The sequence below is a fragment of the Triturus cristatus genome, chromosome 10 (assembly GCF_964204655.1).
Source record: "Triturus cristatus chromosome 10, aTriCri1.1, whole genome shotgun sequence".
Classification (NCBI taxonomy): Eukaryota; Metazoa; Chordata; class Amphibia; order Caudata; family Salamandridae; genus Triturus; species Triturus cristatus.
The window spans coordinates 1,032,604,304-1,032,631,887 of record NC_140593.1 but is presented as its reverse complement, the minus strand read 5'-3'; the positions used below and the strand labels follow the sequence as shown (position 1 = coordinate 1,032,631,887).

The 27,584-nt window shown below is 46.2% G+C and overlaps 1 protein-coding gene across 1 annotated transcript in view; it reads left to right on the top strand.

Moving 5' to 3' along the window:
- The first annotated feature begins 24,439 nt into the window (after positions 1-24,439).
- The window catches only part of LOC146796477 (uncharacterized), a 40,216-nt gene continuing 37,071 nt past the window's right edge, over positions 24,440-27,584 (top strand). The window contains exon 1 of the mRNA XM_085631335.1: positions 24,440-25,697. Coding sequence (XP_085487461.1) covers positions 24,440-25,697 — 1,258 coding nt within the window. The remainder of the gene's footprint in view (positions 25,698-27,584) is intronic.

The window sequence follows — 27,584 nt, the reverse complement described above, 5'->3', positions numbered from 1 at the left end:
GATCACATTTCAATTTTATTTTTGCTCTGCTAGAGCTTATCTGGGTTTAACACCTGACCTATAGTGGAGTATTACTGCACACTCACGTTAGCGTACTGTAGCGCCCAATTGGCTGCTTACTATGCCAATAATATACAAGCGCTTGACCAAGAGTCCCAATCCCTAGTGCATTGACTACCAATTCTATTCGTCTTATTAGAACACAAGAGATAAACGATGAGCAGAATCCTGAAATCCAGACTTACTTGTTGAACATACTCACAATATCAGCACCAAAATAAATAGGAGCTTTGGGACTATTCAAGAGCGCACCAGTTAATTCATGAAAAATTGGGGCCACAAACAATTGTATAGAACTCTTATATCCTTGAAAACCTGAAGCAACTGCCATCAAGTATCATCACTGGCCAAGAGGCCTGCTTGCCATGCATCACAGATGTTTTTGGGAGGCCTGGGTCAACAACTTCAGCGGGGCCCCTCGCAGGATGCAGCCCTTTTAATAATTTTTTTTTTAAAAGAGAGAAGAGAAAATAATGCAAACCCAGCATCATGGTTCTTCTACTGTATTGGCAATGTTAGCTGCCTCTTCATTAATACTCAGTGCAGGCTTGTGTTAATATATATAAATTAATGTTGCTGCACGACCACGGGGCCCTGAAAAAAGGGCCTTGGGCAGAAGTCCCCTATTGATGGCCCTGCTCACTTCCACAAAAGCCTGATATGTTCTGTAGATTTAGATGCCATCTGCATCTCATGGCACAGTGGATCATAGTGAGATCCTGGAGCGTAGCATAACTATCCCACCATATGTGTGATTGCATCAGAGCCCTCCAATGCACACACACTTCCAAACTGAACGATACATTTCTAGCCATGCGTGCTGTGGATTTTTTTGCTATTGCAGGGAGTATATTTGCAAATCAAAACAGTTCCTAAAAACATTAACTATCCGAGAGAGCAATGCCCATTAACATTTTGGCTACATGTGCAAGAGCTGTATGTGGGCACTGTAGAGTGCTGTGGACAGCACATAGCTGCAAGTGACAGGGCAAAGTTCAGATTTACAGCAAGCAGTAGGCCCAAGAGATACTTTACAGCATAGATGTCAGTACAAAGCTGGGTGGGTCACATAATACTGGGGGATGGGGCTGCCTGGCTCCTTAGTTTCCTTTCCAAGTAGCTGCACACACTACAGGTGGGAATATTGATCAAAGCACGCTACCAGATGACACCATCCCTGTACCTTAATGCAAGATAACACACTTTGCAAAGCCACAGAACCAGTCATGCCAAGAATGATCCTATATTCCCAGCCCAGGACAACACTATTACCTGGACCTGAACTTGGGTTGTGGCCTTTCAGACATCTAGCTTTAGCTGCCATCATTCCAAGGCATTTTGTGGAGATTTAGGTGATGTATCTAATGTAATTCTTGCAGTTATTACATTCTTACTTAAACAGTTATGGCCAGGGCCGGACAGTCTTTTTATTCAGCGGGCATTTCACCAGTAGGCAGGAGCCCTTTAGGCCGCTCCTGGTGCCTTTTTCACTTTCCCCCAGATATCAGACATTAATTGGAGCAGGACAGGGAGGCTTCACAGCAGAGAGGAAAGCGGGGAGAGAGGGGGAGAGAACGAGCGATCAGAGATGGAGAAGAGAGAGAGATGAGAGAAGGAAAGGGCGGACTGAATGTGACCAATAGAGCAAGGGGAGGAAGGGAGAAGGGCTGGTTGGAAGATTATTGCCACAGCTGCCCTTGGTTCCCTAGTCTGGCCCTTGTATGGCTCCCTATTTTGATGCTGTCCCGCCACCGCCTTTCTCTCCAGCTGCCATCCCACGCCTTCCTTGATGTTGCCATCACCAGCTGCTTCTTTCCACGCATGCCTGGTTTCAGTTACTTTATGGGGTTGGTAGGGATGCCAATGGCTGTTCCTCAATTGCGGTTTTGGTTTACATTCCCTGTTGGGCTCCTACCAATCACAGCAAGCATTCACTTTTTTGCACACGTACTGGACTATCCAGTGCTTGATTTGAGCCGATGTATATTGCCACCCGCATTCATTTTTGGGGGCTGGCCCTTATTTTTCCTCATAGCATCTTTTGCTAGTTAGTTCAAGTGAGGGTAAAAAACACACACAGGGGAAAGAGTAGGAAGAGAAAGACGGACAAAGCGGCACCCTGCAAGAGCATCATGAAGGGGCAGGGAGTGTCTGGAAGTGGATTAAAGATGCCTGGGCTGGGTTCAAGGCTAAGCAGCCTTGGCATTGTTCAGAGGCATAACGAAACTTGAGGGGGACCCCCAGCAAAGTTTATAGGGTGACCAACCGTCTGTAAATTTCACAGACCGTCTGTGATCTGGATTTCACGTCCATTGTCCATGATGATCCCTTTTGACGGACGTCCTTTCTTCGTAATTTTGGGCGTTGCGGGGAGCAGCACTGTCCCCCTGTGGGAAGCCTCACCTCCCTGATGGGGCCGCCTTGCACTCATCCTCTGAGCACAAGAGCAGCCGCACCCATTGTCATTCTGTGTGCGGCTGATGATTGTCACATACAAAATAACAATGGGACAGCCTGGGCTCTTACAGCAAATGTACACAAACGCTGATGCTGCTACCTGAGAATCCAGTTATTGAAAAGAAGGCCGTCAAACAAGTTAAAAAGAAGGGATTATAGTTCTTTCACAGTCTCATAATTTTAGAACTGACGCATTTTCAATATTATATTCAACGAAACCATGGGTGCTGCTTTTTTATTTTATGCAACTAACAACCATTGACAAAGCCAATAGTTCTGTTTTGTGTTAGGTGTAACGTTACTTGTTGTATTATAAATCTATATGCAAAGACAGAAACAGCAAAATACCAGTCGGGAGGCACACTATGCTAATCACAGAATTTTAGCTTAGGTGTTTTCAGCCACGCCGTTATTACATCAAACACCTTCCTTGGAGAGACCCTCCAGTTTTTTCATCCCACTTAAAGCCCTGGAAACAACACCATGTCACACTCACCTCAGGTCCTGGCACTGTGCATCATGCATGACTTCCACTTTTTCAGATCGCTTATGTGCAGAGGCATAGCGAACCCTCCATGCCCCACCCCTTGCTTTAGGAACTACAGCGAGGGTGGAGTTCTTGATGGGTCCCTTCTGCCTGCAACTCTGCAGACAAAGGCTCAAATCATAATTAATGTCAAAAGGTGGATGAGTGAGTAAGTGAAGGGATGGGTGGAATGGCTGGATGGATTAGTTAAAGGGTGAACGGATGAATGGATGAGTGAAAGGGTGAATAGATGGATAATGAGAGAAAGGATGGATGGATGGATGAGTGAGTGGAAGGATGGATGGATGAGAGAAAAGGTAAATAGATTAATGTATGGGTAGAAGGGTAGATGGATGGGTAAAAAGTTGGATGGATGAGTGAAAGGATGGATGGATGACTGAAAGGGTGGATGATGGGCGAGTGAATAGGTGGATGGATGAGTGAAATGATTGATGAATTGATAAGTGAAAGGGTGAATGGATGGATGGATGAGTGAGTGAAAGGGAGGGTAGATGGACATAAGGATGGATTGATGAGTGAAGTAGTGAATGGGTGGATGGATGAGAGAAAGAATGGATGGATGAGTGAAAGGATGGATGAGTGATAGGGAAATGGATGGATTAATGAGTGGATGAGTAGATGGATGGGTGGGTGGATGGAAGGATAGATGGCTAAGTAAAAGGGCGTTGGAGAGAGAAAGAGAGGATGGATGGATGACAGAAAGGTGAATGGGTGGAAGGATGAGTGACTGGGCGGATGGATGACTGAGTGAAAGGATGGCTGGATGGTTGAAAGGGTAAATGGCTGGATAGATCAGTGAATGGATGGATGGAAGGATACAAGATAAATAGGTTCGCAAATGGTTTAATATGTTTGGATATGGATGGGCACACAGATGGAAGGTAGCCCCCATTATCTTAAGTAACATTTCCTATACGTTGACTTTCATATTTATATGAGTCATTGTCTCTATATAATATGTGTGTGATTCAACGTACTCCGACACCCTGCCCTACATACTTGGGATGAGTAGCATGTTCAAAGAAAATAAATGCACTTAAAAGAGGGTCTATGTGAAGATGAGGGGCACCATTGGAGGGTGGTAGCAAGGTCGGACTGGCAGGACCGGGCATCAGGTGGTTCCCTGGGAGGCTGGAAAGGTGGGGGGGGGGGGGCGGTTTTGTTACTTGGGGCTGGCACTGCAAAGTTCCTTGTATATCCCACAATTTTCAGGCAACAATTAAAAAGTGGCCTAACTTATAGTCAGGTGTTGTTCACCAGTGTCTGGTGACTGATGTACCTGCTAGAGCGAGAGGGGAGTTTTGAATCATCTAAGGTAGCACAGAGGGTTAATATGCCTGCTGCAAAGAATGTCTATCATCCATATCAAAGAATAGTATTTTATGTGCAGATCTCAGTGGGTTACTGCTTCTTTTGTTGCTGTGCAGTTCTTAAGTTACATACGTAATCTAGCACAGTGAGCAATAAACTGCCATCAAAGAGCTGCATTCAAGCTGCATGGTATAGGTTACAAAGTTATGTTTTCTTCCCAGTCTTTCATTATCCTGATGTTGCTAAAAAAAGGTTTGTTAGGGTAGGAATACATTCTTATCATTAAAGTTAACCCTAACCACTGTGTTATGCTCTGAATCCTGAGTCTGTGCTTCTCCAGACCAAGCACTCTTAAAAAATGCCTACTAGTATGGGGACATGCATCCTACACCTTGTAGTGCACTTTGCCTTATGTAACATGTTCTATACACTGATGTACACACATATGATTTATTGTCTCTGTATGTGTGTGAGATTTAAAGTGCTCCAACATCTTATAATGGTACCAGAAGGGCTGTAAAACAAATGAAATACATGTGAGAGAGGAGCTATAGAGAGATGAGAGTCACTGTTGGTGATAGTGAGGCAATCATTGAAGAGCCCCATCAAATATTGTTGTGTCCTGGTGCACTGTAAAGTCATTATTTACTATGCTTTCGAAGCTAATACAATTGACAATAGGGACAAATGTGTTGTAGAATGCACCATGTTTTCCCAAATTTTCTTGGGGGTGTGAAAACAAAGGCTGTAAGCTGTCAGTGTGTTTGTAACACACAACAACGTTTAAATATCTGCAAATAAACTGCAAATGTTTCAAAACATATCAGCAGCTAGGAAGCCACAAATGGACCACCTGTTTGTAATTCAGAAGTGTGCTGGAAACACAGTTTTAAAAGGATCAAGACACTTTACTTGGTGATGTTCAAATGATGCATAGTTGCTGAAACCACATTTCCACACATTAGTATTTGTGTGCCATGTAGATTTATCAGTAAAACTGCATGATGGCATTTTGCTTCCCTCTCAATATAAAATGTTCTGTATGTAAAAGACAGTGCCTCCTTCTGCCCTTCAATAATGCCTCAACAGCGTTTACAGTTTTCCAGTCTGTAGCTCACTTCTGTGCATCAATGAGAATCTGAAGTTTAAAGCTCACAGAAGTGAAACAGCCCAATCAGTATACTATTTCCAATATACAGCTAAAATAAAGAGGGCGGATATATCGCTAGCCAGGGCATTATATAGCAATGTCAACTTCTAGCTAACCGTTCTGACCCACAATAATACCATAACACTCAGCAGTATGCAGCCAATTCTAGCTCATGCAGGCTGGTTAATAACTCCCTTTTCCTGCTTAATGCTCTTACCCTCATACAAGACCTCTCCACTATGGGTCTTATCCATCACTCAGTACTAGACCAGCCCCTACACCAGTCATCACCAGCTGAACGGATATGGAATGCTTGAAGCGATCTGATACAGTGCTGTTCCTGGTCGTGTTTAATACCCATCAGGACTATTACCTCGTTTTAAACTTGCACTGAAATATTTTTTAATCTATCACAGTTCTTTGCAGCCATTGGGGAGGTTAGCGGGCTAGTTGCTGACGCAGGTAGCATAAAAACGCGTGCTGACGTGACCGCACAGCGGCGTGCCCACCTGCGCCCGTCCGCACTCGGCCGGGGCTCAGGGCCAGGCCCCCTGGACCTTTGATGTCGGACCACCTGATGTACATCAATAACACTCTTAAGAAATTGGACCCAGAAGGGGGTAAGGCGCACTGCCCCAGATTTTTGCCTAGCATTAATTCAGGAGCCCTGGTGGAATTCTGCACAACCTGCCATTGCGCTCTTCCAAATATTCTGGCGCGTCCTTGCAACCATCTCTCCAATTTAGGAAAATGGTTGAGCAAGCAGGGATTTGCTCCAGAGTTTAAATGCCTACTTCTTAACGCTAGATCACTGGTCAGACACAGTTTGGAAAGCGCTCTATTTATAGAGGAACATAACATCATGATGGCATTCATAACTGAGTCCTGGACCGATAACGCCAATGGTCCAGACATTGTTAAAGCCTCACCCCCAAACTTTCTCTGCCATACGTTGGACAGACAGCTAAGAAGGGTGGGAGGGCTGGCAGTCATCTATCACAAAAGCCTGGCACCCTCGTTCGTCGCGCCTCTAACCCAGCCTGTGAAGCACTGTCAGTTAGTGTGCGGTTCTCCCCTCAGGAAACTCTCAAAGCTTTGCTTATTTACCGGGTCCCTGGCCCTAGAGGTGGATTCCTTGATTCCATCGGGACGTTGCTGGAAGAGGGGTTATGTGCTAATTCATTCACAATCCTGGGGGACTTCAACTTCCATCTTGAGGAATCCACGGATACTGATACCTCTAGACTGACACAAATTATGTTGGGAGGGGAGCTTGAGCAGCGGGTAGAAGGCCCCACGCATATGGCAGGGCACACGCTGGATGGAATTTTTACAAACTCCACCAGTCTATCCGTGAATGAGGTCTTGCCTCTCCCCTGGACGGACCACGCCAATATTATTTTTTTCATCTCACAGACCAAAGTTAATCCAGCCATACGAAGGCCCAGGGAGAAGACAGCTCTCCGGGTCTGGAAAAAGATTGATAGTTCTAGCCTAGAGAAGGCCCTGAAGGATACGGCCCCAACTCTTCCCAGTAATATAGAGGAGACTATAATGGCCTATGGGAACTGGATTGAGGCCGCCTGCAGTAAATTGGCCCCGGTCAAATTGTACACCTCGAGACGAGGACTCCCCTCTGCGCCCTGTTTCTCCGACAAGTTGCAGGAGCGGAAAACAGAGTGTAAGAGGCTGGAGCGGATCTGGAGGAAAGGATATGGCTTCATCGATAAGGAAGCATATAAGGCTAGCCTCGCAACGTACAAAAAACTACTCCAAGAAGCCCAAAAAAATTATTTTACAGAGCAGATCACGGAGGCTAAATCCTCTTCTAGGGAACTTTTCAGAACCATGACAAATCTTATGAACCCCCCTAAACCTATTACTCAGAGTAGCCCAGCTTTTTGCAGTGCACTAGCCTCTTTCTTTCTAAAGAAGGTGGAAGACATCTTCTTTTCTTTTAGCTATCAGCAGGACGAGGTTAGGGATTTGGCAACAGGGTTAAATCCCGAGGCAATCAACAATGCACCCATCTTAGAGAGCTTCACAACTTTGGAAGTTAAGGAGGTTACTAGTCTACTAATGGGGTGCAGATCCGGATCTCGCTCGACCCTTGTCCAGCAGCGGTAATCAAAAATTCTCCCGAGGTCATTGCTACCACCCTGACGCCTCTGCTGAATCTTATACTGGGATCAGGTCAGTATCCAACAGCATGGAAAATAGCTTCTATGTTGCCACTGATTAAAAAACCAAATCTAGATCCCAGTGATCCAAGTAGCTACAGACCCATCTCCCGACTTCCATTACCTGCTAAAATAATGGAGAAAACTATCACTGTGCAACTTAGTACATTTTTTAATAACAACAATGCCCTGGACCCATCACAGTATGGGTTTCGAGCAGGTCATAGCACAGAGCTAGCACTGATTAAGGCAACGGAGGAGGTTCGGGAGGCAGTGGATGAAGGAGGTTCCGCCATTCTGATCTTGCTGGATCTGTCAGCAGCCTTCGGCACGGTCCATCATGAGGTGCTGATGGGCCGCTTGTCGAAGGCCGGGGTCCAGGGCAAGGCCTGGAACCTATTGAAATCATTCCTGGCTGACAGATTACAGACGGTGGATCTGGAGAGGGACAGGTCAGAGTAATTTTCCCTTCCCTGTGGGGTCCCACCGGTTCATCCCTCAGTCCAACGCTGTTTAACATATATGTGAGCCCGCTGGCAGCCCTCATAAGATCCTTTGGGCTGCAATTGACATCTTATGTGGACGATACACAAATCGTGCTGTCCCTTCAGTGGGGTAAAGAAGTCGAAACAGCCGCAAGATGCCACGACTGCATGAAAGCAGTAAGTGGCTGGATGTCTGCCAATTGCCTGAAGCTTAATGCTGGCAAAACAGAGGTGATTACGCTCGGGAAAAACCCTAACCTCTGGTCGCCGGACTGGTGGCCTAATGTAATGGCACCCCCCCATCCTCCATGTGGAAAGCCAAGAACCTGGGGGTGATCGTGGATAACTCACTATGATTTCGGAACCAGGTTAGTGGGGTGGTTTCGTCAAGTTTCTTCATCCTCGGAACTTTGAGGAAAATAAAATGCTTCCTGTCAGAGGAAGGCTTCAGGACAGCTGTTTCAGCCCTCATTCTGTCCCTTCTGGATTATTGTAACAGTCTCTACCTGAACATTAATAAGAAACATCTTAACAGACTCCAGATGGTGCACAATGCGACGGCAAGACTGCTAACTGGCACACCTAGGTTCACATCGGTCAGAAATGGCCTGTGACATCTGCATTGGCTTCCAATAAAACAACGTGCCCAATTCAAAGCAATATGTATGGTTTTTAAGCCCCTTACGGGCAGTGGCCCGGAATACCTAAGAAAGCACCTTCAATGGTATGTTCCTGGGAGAATGTTGTGTTCCATGGAAGCAAAGAGAGTGATTGTTCCAAGGGCTAAGAAAGCCAACTGGGAGTTTCATTGTAGGTGCCACGAATGCCTGGAACAAGCTTCCAATTCATCTTCGGAACTCCACGGATCTCCTGTCATTTAGGAAGAAGCTGAAAACGTGGTTGTTCACAGAATAAGCTCAGTCGCAGAGGGAATCCATTGGGACAGTGCTCAGTGCCAGGAAATCCTCGGGTATTAGTGCGCTTTAAAAGCCTAAATAACTTAACACATTAAGCTGGTCACTCGGAGGACAGCACTCTAGTCCAGCACTGCAGGTCCCAATTAGCTGCATCCTATGCGTGCTGCTTTACATCTCACAATGTCTATCCGGGCAGATCTTCCTGGCCATTTCTCTCATCAAACATACCTGCTCAGGACCATAAATTGTAAACAAAATATCAGACTGGACAACCAGGTGCAGTACTCATATAAATAGATTATTATCACATGGAATACCGCAAAAAGACCTGCACAGTTGCTCAAAGCTGCACCAATACTGAAAAACCGTGAAGTGCACAATTGTCTCAACCTAATATAAACTTATTTTGACTTGTACTTTAGTGGTTGTCTACTTATATACTATTGCGCGACCTCTTTACCTTTACCTTTTGTCCCAAATTTTTGTCCTGGATTTTGACCTCCTCTGCTGAATTTTTGTCCTGAATTTTGACCCTTTGTCCTGAATTTTTACACTCACCGTCCTGAATTTGCAACCATGCCAGTTGGTCACCCTAAAAGTACATGGAGGACGGCCCATCACCTATCACTTTTGCTGAGGGGGCCCTCCTGGGGGCTCGGGCCCCCCAGAACAGCGGGGGCTGCGGGGTTTTTTGTTACGCCACTGCATTCGATGACATTTAATAGCTCCGGTCGCAGGCTTCTGAGAAGCGCTTTGGGCACGCCACTCAATATTTTAATAATCAAGCACTGCCTCTAACACACTCTTTTGTTGTTTGTTTCTTTCCCTTTGTCTTTGCTCTCTCTTCCCTGGGAATGCTCATTCGTGTACAATTGCCTTGTTCACCTTGGTTCTATTAGTATCAGTAGTGTACGATACCACTGCCCAGTGGGTGATGACGCAGAATCCCACAGAGGGACAGGTTCAGAGCTCTGAAGAAGAAAAGTAAATCGAAACGCCACTAGCTGATGTAAGTTCATGGTGAAAGGAGAGAAAAACAAGCATTTGCAATGCAATAGGTCTCGCATTTTAGAAACTTTGTCCTGTTGGTATTGTAAATGACAATGCCTTTTATTATTGCAGGTTTTTTAAACACAAATAAAAGGCATAGTCATTTACAATGCCAAGGGCTCAAAATCTTGCAATTGCGAACTTATTGCATTGTTAATGCTTGTTGATTGTACCGTAGATACAGATTATGTAGTGTGAGAGGTGAGTGCAGAAGGCTTCATTGATTTCTTTCACATCTTCTAAGTTAGTAGATCTGCTCACTGCACAGCGGGTTAAACCCGGCTGCCCTGATGTAGTTGGGTTTGTGGCCCTGAGGTATATTAGATTTGGGTGCAGTGTTGTAAACTCCATCACTAATAACCCACTTATATTTCTAGGCACTGGCAATATGGATCAGTCCTCAAGCATAGTTAGATATGTGTGTGCACGCCTCGAGACCCTCCAGCAGGCTATATTAATTCGTTGTCTAACTATTGCACATTCATTTTCTGTTTTCACAGACTCTAGATTTTATTTCTTGCTCCTGTACATTCTTTTACTCTACTTTTCGTGTGCTGAGTGAACTCTTGCATTTCCAGCCCCTCTGAGGTTGAAGTAGTTTGGGTAAAGGCTGCTCCAAGCCCTCTCCCCGCTGGCTGAGAGGTAATTGTTGGCATTCAGTTTTCACTGAGCTCGTCGCTCTGCTTCACAAACTTTCATGGTCAGATAACCATGTTAGCTGAAGCCGGGGTGATTTGTTTCCAGCATGAGAGCCAATGTGCAACGATTTTACATTTCGTTACTTGAAACATCACGCCTTGCATCCAATTACAAGATAAAACGGATGGCGCTGGCAGTCAACTTGAGGGTGATATATAGATGAGACTACAAGGACGCTGGACTTAGAAAAGCCTGAGAAAACAGTGCAGGGTGCATGGATGCAGAGATACTGGGAAGAAAGAAGAGGTAAAGGAATAGAAGGCGGAAAATAAGAAGCAGTGAAATAAGATACGAAAAAGGACAAGCGGCTGGAGGAGGCTGCAGGCGGCAGCCGCCATTGGTGATTCTACGCCCATGTAAAAACTCATTAAAGAAAGTAGTGCCCACAGACTTAAGAACACGTACCATGTGTCGTGTTCCCGATCCCACAGAACACACGAGAAGCACCAGATTGTTTCAGGCATTCTTTATTTCACGTTGGCTTGGTTCGTGCGTGGTCCCTGACCTCTTGCCGTGAGGTCCTGCCCTGGAATGTCCTTTTGTCCCCTTCGTCCCTCCCCTAACCGGAACTAGTGTCCAGTCTCCTCTGGCCTCTGCCCTTTGCCCCAGGGTCCTAATGCCCCTGGTCTGGGCATGACATGCCCAGACCAATTTTTTTTTTTCTTTTTTTTTGTAGTTAGAGAGAGAGAGAGAGAGAGAGATAGAGAGAGAGAGAGAGAGAGAGTGAGAGAGAGAGAGAGAGAGAGAGAGATAGTCTCCACAGACTTCTGTCTCCTTACATTTCTTCAATTAGTCTTTTTGTTTTCTTGCATTCTCTTCTTGGTCGTTGCGTTCTGATATCTGCTGGAGCTGTCTCCTCGTGTGTCTCTTCCTTCAGCCCATGTATTGGCAGCTCCTCTTCTTTTGATTTAAATTCTCTGAAGTGCGAGCTGTTGCGAGTAATGTGGTATGGCCCTGCTGAAGCCGTTATCATTGGCCCTTTCACTCCTGTCACTGTCAATGGGTCCCTTGAGAAAACACTGTCTGATTTTCGCACTTGTTTCTGCCGTACTACCACGGTGTCTCCTTTTTCTATCTTTGAGCTTGCCGCGTGTCTTCTCCGATCAGCATATGCCTTCATCTTTTCTTTCGCTTCGGTGTCTCTCGTTGCTATGTCTTGTGGCTCCATGCTTTCCTCTTCTTTCACTTGTGGCAACCTCGTCCTGCTCGATCGCCCCAACACCAGTTCTGCGGGGCACCTTCCTGTGGAGCTGTGAGGGTTTTTCGATAGTCCCTTAGGACCTGGCACAGAGCTTGTCCTTTTGAGATCTGCGTCAACTTTGCTCTTTGTATTGCCTTTTTGATTGTCCCCATGAACCGTTCTGCCATCCCATTTGCTTGTGGCCATAGGGGAGTTATTCGTCGATGATTGATCCCGAGGTATTCCATGAACCTTTTGAATTCCTCGCCTGTAAATGGGGGCCCATTGTCCGTCTTCAGTGTCTGTGGTGAGCCCCATGCTGCGAACACGTCATCCAGGACTGGCAGTGTTGCGTTTGCTGACATTGATGCTACCTGCCTCACTATTGGGAATCTGGAGAATTCGTCTATTATTACCAGCAAGTAATTTCCTGTCTCCAGAGGTCCATAGAAGTCAGCTGCCAGTTCTGTCAACACTGCCTTTGGTAGTTTGGACATTTGCAGTGGTTCGGGCTTTGATGGGGGCCCTGTTACTTGGCAGTTGTGGCAGTGCATCACGGTGTCTTCCACCATGTTGTCCAGTCCCGGGAACCACACTTTTTCTCGTAGCATTTTTTTTGTTGCCACAATCCCTCGATGTGACTCATGTGCTATTTCTACTGTCCTTCTCCTCAGAGTTCGGGGTATTACAATTCGGGTGCCTCTCATCATTATTCCATTTTCGCTTTCTGAGAGTTCTTCGCTGATCTTTTTGAATGCAAGCAGTTCTTCTTTTATCACTCCTTCTTCCCAGCTGTTGTTGTTGTTAACGTGCCTCCACCTTTGCTGTTTCGTCACTTTCATTATTGCTTGCATAGTGAGGTCTTTCCTTGTCTCCTGTTCCAGTTCTTCCATTGATATCATTGCCGGTGTGTTGTGTTTGAGTGCAAAGTTTAGGTATTCCTCCGCCATTGTTGTTACTTGAGATGCTTGTGGCAGGGGGTGCCTTGACACATAATCAGCCGGATTGTGTTCCTTCCCTGGTTTGTGTATTATTTTGAAGTTGTAGTCCATTAGCTATATCCCCCACCTCTCTATCCTGGGTGGTATTTTTGCATTTGGATTTCCGTATATCGTTATCAGTGCTTGGTGATCTGTTATTATTGTGAAAGGTTTTCCGTAGATGAAAATGTGGTAGTGTTCACATGCCCATACCACCGCCAAGCTCTCTTTTTCTGGCTTGGAGTATCCTTTTTCGACATCCGATAGGCTTTTGCTCCCATAGGCTACTACATGTCTTGGGGAGTCTTTTCCTGGTTGATGTTGCGCCAGTATTGCCCCTAGCCCCACTGGGCTAGCGTCTACTGTCAGTTCAGTGCACAGCCTCGGATCAAAGTATGCTAGGTGATCTACTGCCATTACGGCGTTTCTGATCTCCTCAAACGCTTTGCTGCATTTTTCAGTCCATGCGAAACTTTGGCCTTGTTTTGTTAATTCCCTCAGCGGTGCACTTACAGTAGCGAAGTCTTGAATGTACCTTGCACAGTAGCTGGCCAGGCCAAGAAATGACCTCACTTCTGCCACATCACTTGGTTGTTGTACTCTTTCCAGCGTTTTTACCTTGTTGCGATCCGGCCGCATTCCTTTCTTGGAGAAGATGTGGCCAAAGAATACTAGTTCGTCTCGCTCCAGCTCACATTTCTCTTTATTCAGTGTCAGACCCGCCTGCTCTAAGTGAGAGCATACCTCTCTTAGTGCTTTGTCGTGCTCCTCATTTGACTTACCAAACACCAGGATGTCATCGCTGTAGTTCAGGCTGTTTTTTACCGGCCTTATTACTTGTCGTATTGTCTCTTGAAATATTTCCGCAGCCGACGATATACCAAAGCTCAAACGTTTGTATCTGAACAGGCCTAAGTGTGTGGAAAACGTCGTGATGTATCGAGACTGAGGATCTAGTTCTAGCTGGTGGTATCCCTTGCACAGATCTAGTTTAGAGAACCGCCTCATGCCTGTTAGACAGCTGATCATACCATCAAGGTGCGGTCCGGGATGTCTCTCGCATTCAATTGCTTTGTTTGGTATCCTCATGTCGACACAAATTCTTATTTTTGACGTATCTTTCTTTGGTACGGCCACGATCGGTGACACCCATGGCGTTGGTCCTTCTGCTAGTTCTATGATGTCTTGCTTTAGTAATGCCTCCAATTCCTCTTCTACCTGCGGCTGCAGGTGTATTGTTACCCTCCGATGATGTTGCGCTATCGGCCTTACTGTTTCATCAATGTGTAGTGTTATTTGCCGCACCTTTAGCTTCCCTAAGCCTTGCAGTAGTTTGGGGTATTCATTCAGGATGCTTCCTTTATCTGATACATTGTAAGTCATTTCAAAAAGACCCATCATCTGAGCCGTGACGTTGCTCAATAAGCATGGCGCTGGGATGTCGCCCTTTAACACATGAATTTCTTCCATCGTCTTTTGGTCTTTGTATGTCAGTTCTTCTGTAAATTTCCCCATGTTTGTTACTGGTGTCCGGGACCCCTAGGTGAATACTTCAACTCGGGACGGCCTCAAGTTTGGCTTTATTTTCATTTTTTCGTATTCCGACACACACATGATGTTACATGTTGCGCCACTGTCTAGGACAAACTTTGCTTTGTGTGACCCTACACCTATTGTCACCGATTCTGTCCTTTTTATCTTGCTTTTGTCTACCAGACATATGCTTTCTCCGCTTTCACCCTCCTCAGCTTGTTCGGTAGTGACATCCGACATGAGATATAGTCGTCCCGTCGGTACCTCTTCTTTTTCTTCTTCTTCTTCGGATTCTATTGAGGAGCTCCCTATTCCTGTTTCAACGTGTCGGACATGTCTGCTTGCTGATGCTCGTGGTCTTTCTGTTCTTCCTCTATCGTTCCTGAATTGCATTCCTTGACACACACTGGCATAGTGATTTCTCCCATTGCATTTCCGACCTGTCTGACCAAACGTCGGGCACGGACCTCGATGTGGAAATTCAAGTCCGCACCTGTAGCACGTTCCTTCTGGTCGTTTCTTCACTGTCTGGTCATTTCTGTCTTTTTTCCATCCGCTTGTGCGGTTATTGTTTGTAATTCGGTGCACTTGGTCCACTGATCGTTCCTTTCCTCGTTCCATTTCTTTTGCTTGTGCTGTCGCTCTTGCTTCTGCTCTTGCTAGTGATAGGATGTTTTCTAAAGACGTTGGTTCCTTTAGAATTCTTACGCGAAATTCCGTGTCACGGCAGCCCTCAATGATGCGCAGTCTGATTGCTTGTTCGTTATCGAATTTGTCGAACTCACAGTGTGTTACGAGCTTTCGCAGTCTCGTTGCGAAATCATCCAGCGTTTCATCTTGTTGTTGGAAAGCAATCGTGAAGGTGTATCGCTCAAAATCGACATTTCTTTGCGGGTCAAATTTATTTGTCAGGCACGCCTTTAGTTTGTCGTAGGTGGTAGTCTCTTCTTTTGGCAGTGTCACTAGTAGGTCTTCAACCTCATCCCCTACTAGGTTTAGGAATAGGCCTAGTTGCTTCGCTGCTGTCACATCGGTCGCTTCCGTGTACCTTTCAAAATGCCTGATCCATTTCTCCCACCGTATTCCTGCTTGTGGCTCTGATATGTTAAATGGTAATGGTCTACGATATTGCGCACTTTGTCTTTCTACCATCCTTTTCTTTTATTCCTGCCTCTTTATTTGCCTTTGCCAAAGCTTGTTTTCTACTTCCGTTGTTTCTTTATTTGTCTTTGCCAATGCTTGTTTTGTCACTTCTGGTCCTTTTATTTGTCTTTGTCAGTGCTTGTTTTCTCCTTTCTGTGTTCTATTTGGCACTTTTTCCCTTTGCCTGACCTCAAAATGGCCGTCGCGCTGTTCTGTCTTCTTATTGGTCTGTTTGCCTGACCTCGAAATGGCCGCCGGTGGTCTCGCGATACTTTTTCTCCAATCGGGGCGCTGCCTGACTTAAGAATGGCCGCCCGCTGTTTCTAGCGCTTATTGTCCCTCTTTCTCCCTGACTCCAAATAGCTGCCCCTCTTCTCGCGATATTTCGCGCTTCAAACCGCTCACAGCGCGCGTTCACTCGGCTTTCCCAGTCTCCTTACCGGGTGGTGCAGGACAGTCTTCTTTCGCTCAATGACGGTCGGGGTGGGCTCCCGCGCCGTCTCTCCTTGTGTGGCCGCACACACGAGCCAGGGTGGGCTCCTGGTCTCGATGACGGTGTCCTTCGACGCAACGGACCGCCGCTCTTCTTTCCTCTGCTGGGCACGCGATCACGCACCTTCGTCGCCAGTTGTCGTGTTCCCGATCCCACAGAACACACGAGAAGCACCAGATTGTTTCAGGTATTCTTTATTTCACGTTGGCTTGGTTCGTGCGTGGTCCCTGACCTCTTGCCGTGAGGTCCTGCCCTGGAATGTCCTTTTGTCCCCTTCGTCCCTCCCCTCACCGGAATTAGTGTCCAGTCTCCTCTGGCCTCTGCCCTTTGCCCCAGGGTCCTAATGCCCCTGGTCTGGGCATGACACAATTCAATTCAAATTCAAATTCACCATGTAACAACCGAAGTATAGGGGCCAGTTGCCATGGGAGGTTGCAGATGAAGCAAACAGAAGGAGATGACCGACGGAGCGCTGAAACTTTTCAGACACTCACCCCCAGTCACAGAACTGGGCTGAAACATCAATTGTTCATTAGCTCACTTCGCCACCCCAGTTGAGACACAGCTATATGCAAATCAGTCTTGACCCTGGGCCTCATGGTAACAGTCCAGCACAAAGTGCCAAGCCGACTTGACTGTTTGAGAAATAATCACTTTGTCCTGGCAAATGCTGGCTTAATCCACTGCTCAGCGCCAAGACACCCCCGGGTATTCGCACGCTTAACAAATTTATTAACATAACATAACACATGTCTTCCCTGGACCGGAAACAAGCATCCTAGGACCGGCTTCGGGCTAACAGCCCTTATCAGCCAGGCTAGCTTGAATACAGTGGCAAAGCGAGCAAGGGACCCACGTCTGGGCATACCCTGCCAACTTAGGGCAAATGAAGCAAACACAAGGAGATGATGGACGGAGCGCTGAAACTTTTCAGACACTCACCCCCAGTCACAGATATGGGATGAATCCATCATCGTTCTTTAGCTTACTTTGCCACCCCAGTTCAGACAGAGGTATATGCAAATCATTCTTGACAATGTGCCTCATGGGAACAGTCCAGCCCAAACTGCCATGCCATGTCTTCGCTGGACCGGAAGCAAGCATCCTGGGACCGGTTTTGGGCTAACAGCCCTCATCAGCCAGGCTAGCTTGAATCCAGTGGCAAAGTGAGCAAGGGACCCACGTCTGGGCATACCCTGCTAACTTAGGGTGAAAAACCAAACACAAGGAGATGATGGACGGAGCGCTGATACTTTTCAGACACTCACCCCCAGTCACATATCTGGGTTGAATCCATCATCGTTCTTTAGCTCACTTCGCCACCCCAGTTCAGACACAGCTATATGAAAATCAGTCTTGACCCTTTGCCTCATGGGAACAGTCCAGCCCGAACTGCCAAGCCATGTCTTTCCTGGACCGGAACCAAGCATCCTGGGACCGGTTTCATGCTAACAGCCCTCATCAGCCAGGCTAGCTTGAATCCAGTGGCAAAGTGAGCAAGGGACCCACGTCTGGGCATACCCTGCCAACTTAAGGACAAATAAAGCAAACACAAGGAGATGATGGACGAAGCGCTGAATCTTTTCAGACACTCACCCCCCGTCACAGATCTGGGTTGAATCCATCATCGTTCTTTAGCTCACTTCGCCACTTTTCTAGTTGCCTGTTTCTAGTCCATAGTAACGTCTGTGCATCAATGAGAATCTGAAGTTTAAAGCTCACAGAAATTAAACAGCCCAATCTATATACTATTTCCAATATACAGCTAAAATAAAGAGGGCTGATATATCGCTAGCCAGGGCATTATATAGTAATGTCAACTTCTAGCTAACCGTTCTAACCCACAATAATACCATAACACTCAGCAGTATGCAGCCAATTCTAGCTCATGCAGGCTGGTTAATAACTCCCTTTTCCTGCCTAATGCTCTTACCCTCATACAAGACCTCTACGCTATGGGTCTTATTCATCACTCAGTACTATACCAGCCCCTATACCAGTCATCACCAGATGAACAAAAATGGAATGCACTCCAGTCCAGCACTGCAGGTCCCAATTAGCTGCATCCTTTGCGTGCTGCTTTACATCTGGGGAATTGAGTAAAAGAACGATGACGGATTCAACCCAGATCTATGACTGGGGGTGAGTGTCTGAAAAGTTTCAGCGCTCCGTCCATCATCTCCTTGGGTTTGCTTTGTTCGCCCTAAGTTGGCAGGGTATGGCCAGACATATGTCCCTTGCTCACTTTGCCACTGGATTCAAGTTAGCCTGGCTGATGAGGGGTGTTACCCCGAAACCAGTTCCAGGATGCTTGTTTCCAGTTCAGGGAAGACATGGCTTGGCAGTTTGGGATGGACTGTTCCCTTGAGGCACAGGGTCAAGACTGATTGGCATGTGGCTGGGTCTGAACTGAGGTGGCGAAGTGGGCTAAAGAGTGATGGTGGATTCAACCCAGATCTATGACTGGGGCTAAGTGTCTGAAAAGTTTCAGAGCTCGCTCTATCATGTCCTTGTGTTTGCCAGGTTACAGATGAAGACAAGGCTACTAAGAAGATACTAACAAGCCTATTTAGAAATCAGAAGCCAGCATTTATGAAGGACAAAGAGACAAGCCAATGAAAAATATGAGCAGAGAGTGGGCGGAGCTTGTATTCCGTACTCCACTACAACAAGTCTTGCGGAGCAGCGCATGCACACTAACTTAGGCTTGACCTAAAAAGGGTAGAAAGACACCACAGAGCCTACTCACTGGACATGGCAGCTTGAGGCGGCCTGCTTGAAAAAAGGCATGTGACTAGTAGAGTAGGTAAATGTATAATTTCAAAATATAACAGCTTGTATTTTCTTGAAACCAGTCATCTTCAATGGTTAGAAGAAAAAAATAGTTATTACAAAGGGATGTTCGCAAAGACAACCCAAAGAACACAATAATTATAAGGCTCACACTAGGATTTTACAAAAGCAAGCAGGCGCTAGAAAAGAAACATAGAACACAATAACATGACCTGAAGCTTACACTAGGGTGTAAAAAACTTGAGCGCCTTTTTAACAGAAAGAAAACTTGCATCTAGATGGACCGCATTTCATCCAGATAATGTTGTTTAGTTTTGGGATTCACCGGGCAGATCTCTAACAGGGTTCTGTTTTATTCCCTACAGATACTACGTACCATTGTGTAAATCGCATGTATTTAACCAGGAGTGCTCGCACATTAGATGTGGCACTTTTATTTCACTTTTTCACTATATTTCTCTATTTAGCTATTTACAATTCACCTAGGAGTGGTACACACAGGGCTGGCCCCTGTGTGGTCCTGAGGAAGAGCTTTGGGGAAGCTCGAAACATGTCGACAAATACTAGGGACACCTAACTAATTATGGTTAAGCTGTTTTTCCCCAGTATTCACCCCTGTTTTTAAACATACCAACTAGGAGCAAGAATAAAATATTCACCCACTAGTTAGGTATTTTTAACCTATTCCTTTCCCACTCCACATCACTGCACTAAACTTTTTTTTCACATAAGTGCTCCTACGTAATTTCGCAAGTCGTAGCACGCCTCAATCCGCAGCGGATTGAGAGGACCCCTATGATGAAGCATGTCACCATGGGGAAACCCTGGTGAGTGAGGGGATGCTAGAAATAAATTGTTCTTTCTTACCAGTAGACTTCTCTACTCCACTTCAGCAGATGTGTCTCTTTTTTTTCTCCCGTAGTTAGGTTCTAATTCCAGTATCCTGTTTTTTTTGTGTTCATAACTGAATAAGGAGGGTGAACCTAAGGAGGGTGAACCTAACTGTAACCTCTACCTTCCCCCTCTTTTTGATTGCAAAGTGGGCTCTGGCCAGAGCCCCAGTCTTTTTGGGGGCCCCCTGATAGAGCCAGCTCTGTTCTGCAGAGAATCTTATCCAGATGACTTTTAATATTTCTTCAACAGATTGTTTTAAATACAGTTTTCCATCACTATCCCTGAATATTAGATGCAAACACATTTAGAATTTGAACCAGTGTGTCTGCGCACTATCACTGACCTTGACTCAGAGGGCATGAAAGAGCTGAAACTGGATCCTAAATTAAAAGCTGTTCCGAATGGGGCCCCCAAAATATGTTTGGCCGGGGGCCCCTGAAATCCTTAAGCTGTCCCTGTGTAGTGAAGATTACTATCTCCCTATGTACAATGCTAAGTTAGCACAACCGCGTTAGATGTTAGAAAGCCATCTTGCCGCTTTTGCTGCTTTTGCACGCGACACTGTTGTTGCATGTTATTAATTGAGAAATGCTTACTCGACTTTGCTTCACATGAGAACTGTCTGTTGTTAACATCCTTAACAGTGAGCAGCGACCTTGGTCTGTACATTGTGTAAAGAAACAGTCTGGGTCACTAGACGGTGCATGTTGTTGGGTGCAGGTTGATCGTCCCACTATTTAGCCATAACATGCACGCAGCTGCAGATACCTGAAAGACGAGTGCTTTTAATATTGTAGTGCAGCATGTTTTAGATTCATTCGGAAGAAGAGCGTTCCCAGGAGAGAGCCTACCTGATCCTGTGATGTGATTCCACTAAGCTGATCTATACGGTATGGGGTTCCCCATTCAAGCCTAGAGACCTTCTATTAGTCTAATAATAATCCTATTAGTTTACTAGCGAAAGGAAGGTGGCTGTTTCCACTGTCATTTTATTATGATGGCTCCTTTCATTTTCTATGGTATTGTAACAATGCTGATGGTTCTGATCTTAACCATTTGTCTGCTTATGTTAGCCAAAGTACTGCATCTTAGGACACGAGGTTTATAAAATAAACTCTTTAAACTTTACCGTGTCTTTGTTTATTCTGTTGTGGACTGATATGAGAATAATTACGAATAGGTATTTCTGATTCCCACCATTCCTGAGAATATTCTAAGTCGCTTGTTCTGGGTTGTCTATACATTGGGACCGCCGAGCTAAACCTCGGCTAACAAATGGGACACTAAGCTAGTCGGATAAGGGGTTCTGGGTTCTGAGGGGAGTTTTTGGTACACCACAATTCTCTGAGATCCTGGGTTCCTGCGCATGGTTCTGTGCATAAGCAGAATCCCTGCAACATGGCGCACCTAACGTTTGGTCTATTGATTTGAAACGCCTTAGTAGTGCCTGTATTAGTCCACAACACCCTCACTCTGGTTTCCGGTTGACGGGAGTGACGGTTTAACCTACCTAGGTTTCGACTAATAGGTTCCTTCAAGCTTGATCATTAAAAAGGTTATTTTTACTGAACCCTAGTGCTACTGTGGATATCGTTGTTACTCTTTAGTGTGTCCTTATGGCAGTCGAAATTGCCGCACATAGTCGAGCCCCTCTGCGCACGTCATTTGACGACGTATGGGGTGCCAGATGATGGGATGGCTGTTATTTTTGTGGTGAGCGCTGATGCGTCGTACCCGTATGAGTTGTTCTACTCATGGGTGACTTTTCCAGCGGTGGATGCAGACGATGATACATTTCATTCCTTTACTCCCACGCAGCTACCTCTGGTCTATACCCCATATAGGACACAAGAAATTCCTATTTCTGCCTGGCAGCATACCATTTGGTTTAATGGCGCCCTTCCCCATGCGGTGGCACCGACTAGAATGGGCCCGTTGTCTATTGTAGGGGCTACATGGCCGGTGCTGGCTGGTTTTACGCCTCATCCCCGCTATCTCAAGGTGACGGTGGCTGAGTTGCGGGTGCTACAAACAGCCCTGATTACGGTACATAGGGCTTTAGTGCAGTACGTGTCACGCAACGTCCAGGTGGGGGCACCTGCTGTTGCGGGACACACAACTGACCACCACGCGGTGGTTATTAGTCCTGTTATGGTTAATTCGATAGTGGGCAAGCGCCCCCAGAGTAAGGATGAATTGCCTTACTGGCTTGCTGAGAAATTTGACCAACTGGAAGCGGTTTTTCCGCACACCACTCCTGTGGAGAAACACAGGATTCTCACCATTACTTTGCCGAAGGACCTGGTCCCAGATAGGGCCGATTGTGACAACTGGGGTAAGGTCTTTGCTGCGACTTATTCGAAGTGCTATGGCACTCCGTCTATGTCTGTGCTACCCTCCGTCATCAAGAAAGTTCAAGACAATCACGGTGCGGAGGCTGCTATTGAATTGGGAATGAGGGTTGTCGACAGCTTCGATGTGGTATGTTCCATGGTGATGGGCAACCTCAAAGGAGATGCCATGCAGTTCCAAGTAGCTAATATGCTGGACCTCGTGGATGACGTCGACAAGCCCAGGGAATTCGCTAAAATTATTGCGAAAGCCTACAGAACTGTGGGACGTAGTGCCTTAGGTGTGAAACCTACAGTGATCATTCCTGATGTAGTACAGCAAACTAAGATGAGTTTGTCTACTAAAGACGAAAGACCCAATTTTCCTAAACAAAGTTGGAGAAGTAAAAAAACAGGGGAAGCAGCAACAGAAACAGGGTTCTCGTCCTGCCTCACCCGTCCAGTCGTCTAGTGCACATATGATCTGCGCAATCGTTCTCGTATCAAGTCACCTGATAGATTTCAGGTTCCTGAACAACGCTCTCCTCCTTCTTCACAGGAAACATCGGCATCACAATCCGGTGGCGGAGACCATGGGAAAGGAAGGGGTGCCCAAGGTCGTGAGCAACCCCGTCAGACTGATGGCAAAGGCAAGCAGGACGAGTCTGCACGTCAAAGACCCCCGTTTCAGAGGAAGAAAGTTGCTGCCCTAACAGCGAGGTATGCCTCAGATAGTACGGACGCAGTTTCGGAACCTGACATGGGCACTAACGCTGCTCGACAGCGCGGCAGAAGTTACAGTAGTGTGACGAGCACTGCGTCCATATCTGGTGGCGACAGCAACTGATACATTTGTGACTGTTGAAACTGCTGACACTCGCGTGGCTCCCCCTGACAGACTGTATAATATAGTCCTTTTAATTGAGGGTGACATACAACGCACAATTCAAGGGATTTTTTGGGATAATCTGACCTCCTCCTATGATATTCTTTTGGCGGAGGCTGATTGGCCCCCGGCTTTCGTTTTAGACGCTCCTAGAGGGGAGGAGATGATCCTCCCATCCTTTGCGCACACGGTGCCGAAGGACAAGTCTAAGAAGTTAGCCGGGAAGTGGGCTCAGGTGCTCACACCTGCGTTGTATCGTAAGCAGGTTGGCTGGGATAAATTGTCTCCTAGCCATGAGATTCCGTTGTGGTCAACTCCCCAGCCGCAACCCCAATATCCCATGCGTCGCGAAGCAAGACCTCACATCACGTCAATCCTTGAACAATTGGAATATCAAGGAGTAATTGAAACATGTGTGTCACCAATGAATAACCCTTTATTCACTGTGACGAAGCCTGACGGGTTGTACCGCCTAGTTTTGGATTACCGGCATTTAAACTCACACTGCCGAACGTGCGTGGTACAGAATACCCACAGTTCTGCTCTCGTCGATAGTCTCGTGAGAAAACGGTTTAAAACCACACATGACATATCCAATGGCTTTTACAGCCATAACTTGTCCTCTCTCAGTAGTGAGTGGACGGCGTTCACCTAGGGTGGCAAACAAAAACAGTTCAAAAGGCTACCAATGGGCTATAAAAACAGCCCTGGTGTCTGCCGCTCGTGTGGTCTCTCTCTTGGAGATGGTGGACCTGGAAGTGTACTCGTATGTCGATGATATCTATCTGACAGACGACGAGTTGATCCCACACCTGACTCGCGTAGATAACATAATTACTATGTTTGCAGACTTCGGATACAAGTTCAACTTTGCGAAATCTCACATTGCCGAGTATACAGTGTTGTTCTTGGGGTACGAACTCAACAATGAAGGTCGAGGATTGGCTCCGCACTTCCTTGAGAAATGCGCATGCCTTCGTGCTCCTACGACACTGAAAAAATTACAATCTTTGCTGGGCTTTCTGAATTTCGGTCGCACCTACATTCCTGACTATGCCCAGCGTATCAAGCCGCTTTATGCCTTGGTACAACCTACTTTTTCCAAATCTTGTTGGCTGCCGGAGCATTCAGCTACATTGCAGTCATTGCAAGCTGATCTTCTTGCTTCTAAATACTTACAGACGCGTGATAACCACACTAACCTGGTCATTAGAATTGTGCCGGGCGCAGTGGGTTTCACGTACTTAACGTTCAATGAGGGCGACACAGTCCCATTGCTTACAAATCACACCTGTACACTTCAGCTGAGCTGCGATTTTCAGCTGTCGAGAAAGTACTGACAGCAGTACAGATGGCGATCCTGAAAGAACGAGCGCTATCGCAAGGGAAACGCATGTTGGTGGTAACACCATATCCTGCCCTTGAGGCAGTGACAAAAGCTAGTGTACCCAATTCTAAAGCTTTGCATCCAAGGTGGATACAATGGGCAACTTCCTTGACTTCGCCTGACGTCACATATATCTTTGACGCGGCATTACAGACTCAGGAGTTCTTGCAGTATGAATTCGTTCATCCAGCTCCTCTGACTTTGCGCCCGCTCGAGGATTACCATTGTGTCATTTACACTGACGGTTCTGCGCAACCCGCAACTGGGTCAAAGCACGCCTATTCGGCGGCCTGCGCAATTGTGGTCGGAACATTCGTGAATGATGAATTCCAATCCGATGTCGTGCATACGCAGTCATTGGGTGATTGTACCGCACAGTTGGCAGAGCTTCGTGCTCTGGTGCTTGCACTGGAGTTTGCTGATCCTCGAGTCACTACTCTTATAGTGAGTGACTCGTTTTATTGTGTCCAAGCTTACAATGACTATCTACATTTTTGGTCTCAAAATGACTTTCGTGATTCCAAAGGTAGAACAGTTAAGCATAAAACGCTTTGGGTTCGAGTGGCAGAACTTAAAGAACGTCTGCCTCTCGTGAATGTAATTCACACTCTTGGTCACCAACGTCTTGGCGTCCATGCTGTCGGTAACAGATTGGCTGACGAGGCAGCAAAAACCGCAGTGGCGACATACTTAGTAGCAGCAGTTACAAGATCACAAAGTAAGATCGATGATGACATCTTGGCAGCTATTGCTGCTACAGAGACGGGAAAGAACTTTCCGAAAGGTTTCCCTTCTCGTTACCATTATCGCTTAAGTCCTGATAACGTCCCGTTAGTGAGGATTAACGACGTTGGTGACAGATTGATTCCCAACGCGGACTGCAGACCATCTTTGATATCAGCGGCCCACGAGGGCATGGCGTCCACGCATGCCGGCGTTGCGGCTACTGTATCTCTATTACAGCAATGTTACTGGTGGTTCGGCTTATACAAACAAGCGCGCGCCTATGTTCTTAATTATGACATTTGCCAGCAGATAAAGCCTTCATCTGCGGCGCGCCCACCACAAACGCAGTTGTATATATCTAATAAACGACTTGCTTGTGTTTATTTAGATCATTGCGGTCCTTTTACCTCTGATACTGCGTACAAGTACATCTCGGTTGCAGTGGATTCGTGCACACGTTTTCTGTGGGTGTGGCCACAAAGGAGTGCTGATGCCCGTACTGTCATCAAGGATTTGCGTGTCTTTGTTGGAAGTTTTGCATGTGGTACCTTTCATTCGGATCACGGCCCTGCGTTCGCCTCTAAGGCGTACAAAGAAGCCATGAGAAATTTGGGGGTCCAAGTCAAATTTTCGTCTCCATACCGGCCTGAGGGCAATAGTGTGGTGGAGCGAATGAACCGTGACTTAAAGCAATCTTTGACAGCCAGGGTTTTAGGTACTGGCCGGAACTGGCTAGCCCACTTTTATGACGTGCAACGTGCACTTAATAAGCTCCCTAGAAGGTCTCTGGGTGGGTGGACCCCATACTTGATGCTCTTTGGTATACGAATGTTTGTCCCTGACCTTGATGGTCTAGACATGGCGGCGGCAGCCGCACCCTTTGACCTAGATGATCACTGTGCTGTATTGCAGAATCTTCAAGAAGCCAGAGACACTCTAGCGAAGGAACACGTACCCTCCACATCTGATGCTGCACTTCAGATTCCGGTAGTCGGCTGGCTACCTCGAGTTGGTGACCTGGTCCGTGAGAAGGTGTAGAACAAGAAGGAGTTCGGCCCCTCTTATCGTGCACCAGTTCCGGTGCTTCGAGTACAGGGTAAACGTACAGTCATTTTACCTCCACTTCCTGGTCGCAAGGATAACAGGTACATCTCTATTGACAATGTCAAGCTACAGCGAGTGGACGATACTTCTTAGTATGACACCAGCAGTTTCTTGCCCTTCAATGCTACGAAATTCTGTTGTGGCCCCAGCTTCTAACACCTTGCCTGATGTTGCCGTCGAGATGCATACAGTTACTGGTCCTTTATTGTCACCGACAGCTGGTGGTCTGCCTGAAGATGCTGAGTATGCTTATCCTGCAGAAGTCCCGGTGCCTCTTTTACAATCAACCGTAATTAACCAGTCACATTATTCCTTTGACACTAATTCAATGACTTCCAATGCCCCATCAAAAGTTTCTATTTTTGTTGCCTGGTTCAAAAGACATTTTTTAATTCCGCCTTGGACTTACATTTGGCTGGTGCTCACATGTGTTTTTTTGTTTATGTCCATTGGTTTTGTGGTAGTGTTTTTTAGACTTATCAATGGACACTACCTGAATGAAAGATCTACAATTGGATTAATTGATGGAACTTTGGCCCCCCACTCCTCATCACATATTATGAAAAGGGACCAGACTTTTGGGAACATTACTGCCTGGCCTGTGCGTGATGGGATCGCTTGGGATGCTGTACAATTTCAAATTCATGGCCCCACTGAAGTGATTAATGTGCCAAATGTCTTTCGTGTTTCTATGGGTGATGTAGTTAAACAGAACATCCGATCAGATGATTGGGATGTACAAGCGATAGAAGCACTGTTTTCTGATTTGAAATATTATGCTGCATTTGATGCTGAAGATTTCTATTTAGATACTGTAAATTATGATGAGCAATTCTGCTACCAACATTATGGCACACATTTCCTACACAGAGCAAATACTTTTAGAAATTTTGTTAATTTTACACAATGGGAACACTGTCTAGCCCCTATGCCTGGCAGCTCCACAACGTTAGTGAACAAATTCGCATACTTTTCGGATTTTAGTGTGTCTAATCCAGCCTCCTTTTATTTTAAGGTTACAGCTGAATCTGCTTCTAAGGTTAGACTGACACACACAAAATTGTTATATTCCAAGTCCTTTATGGACGAATTGGCAATCGGAGGTTATGACCTATGGAAAGCTACTATCGATCTTAAATCGGTTTGGGGTTCTAAACCGTGGCAGGTACAGGGAACAGAAGCTTTGCATCGTGCCTGCCTCATCCCGAACCACATGTTGTTTTTGAATTGATCTATTTTTCAGACCACTTGTTTTGGATTGGCTACATCTAAAAAATTA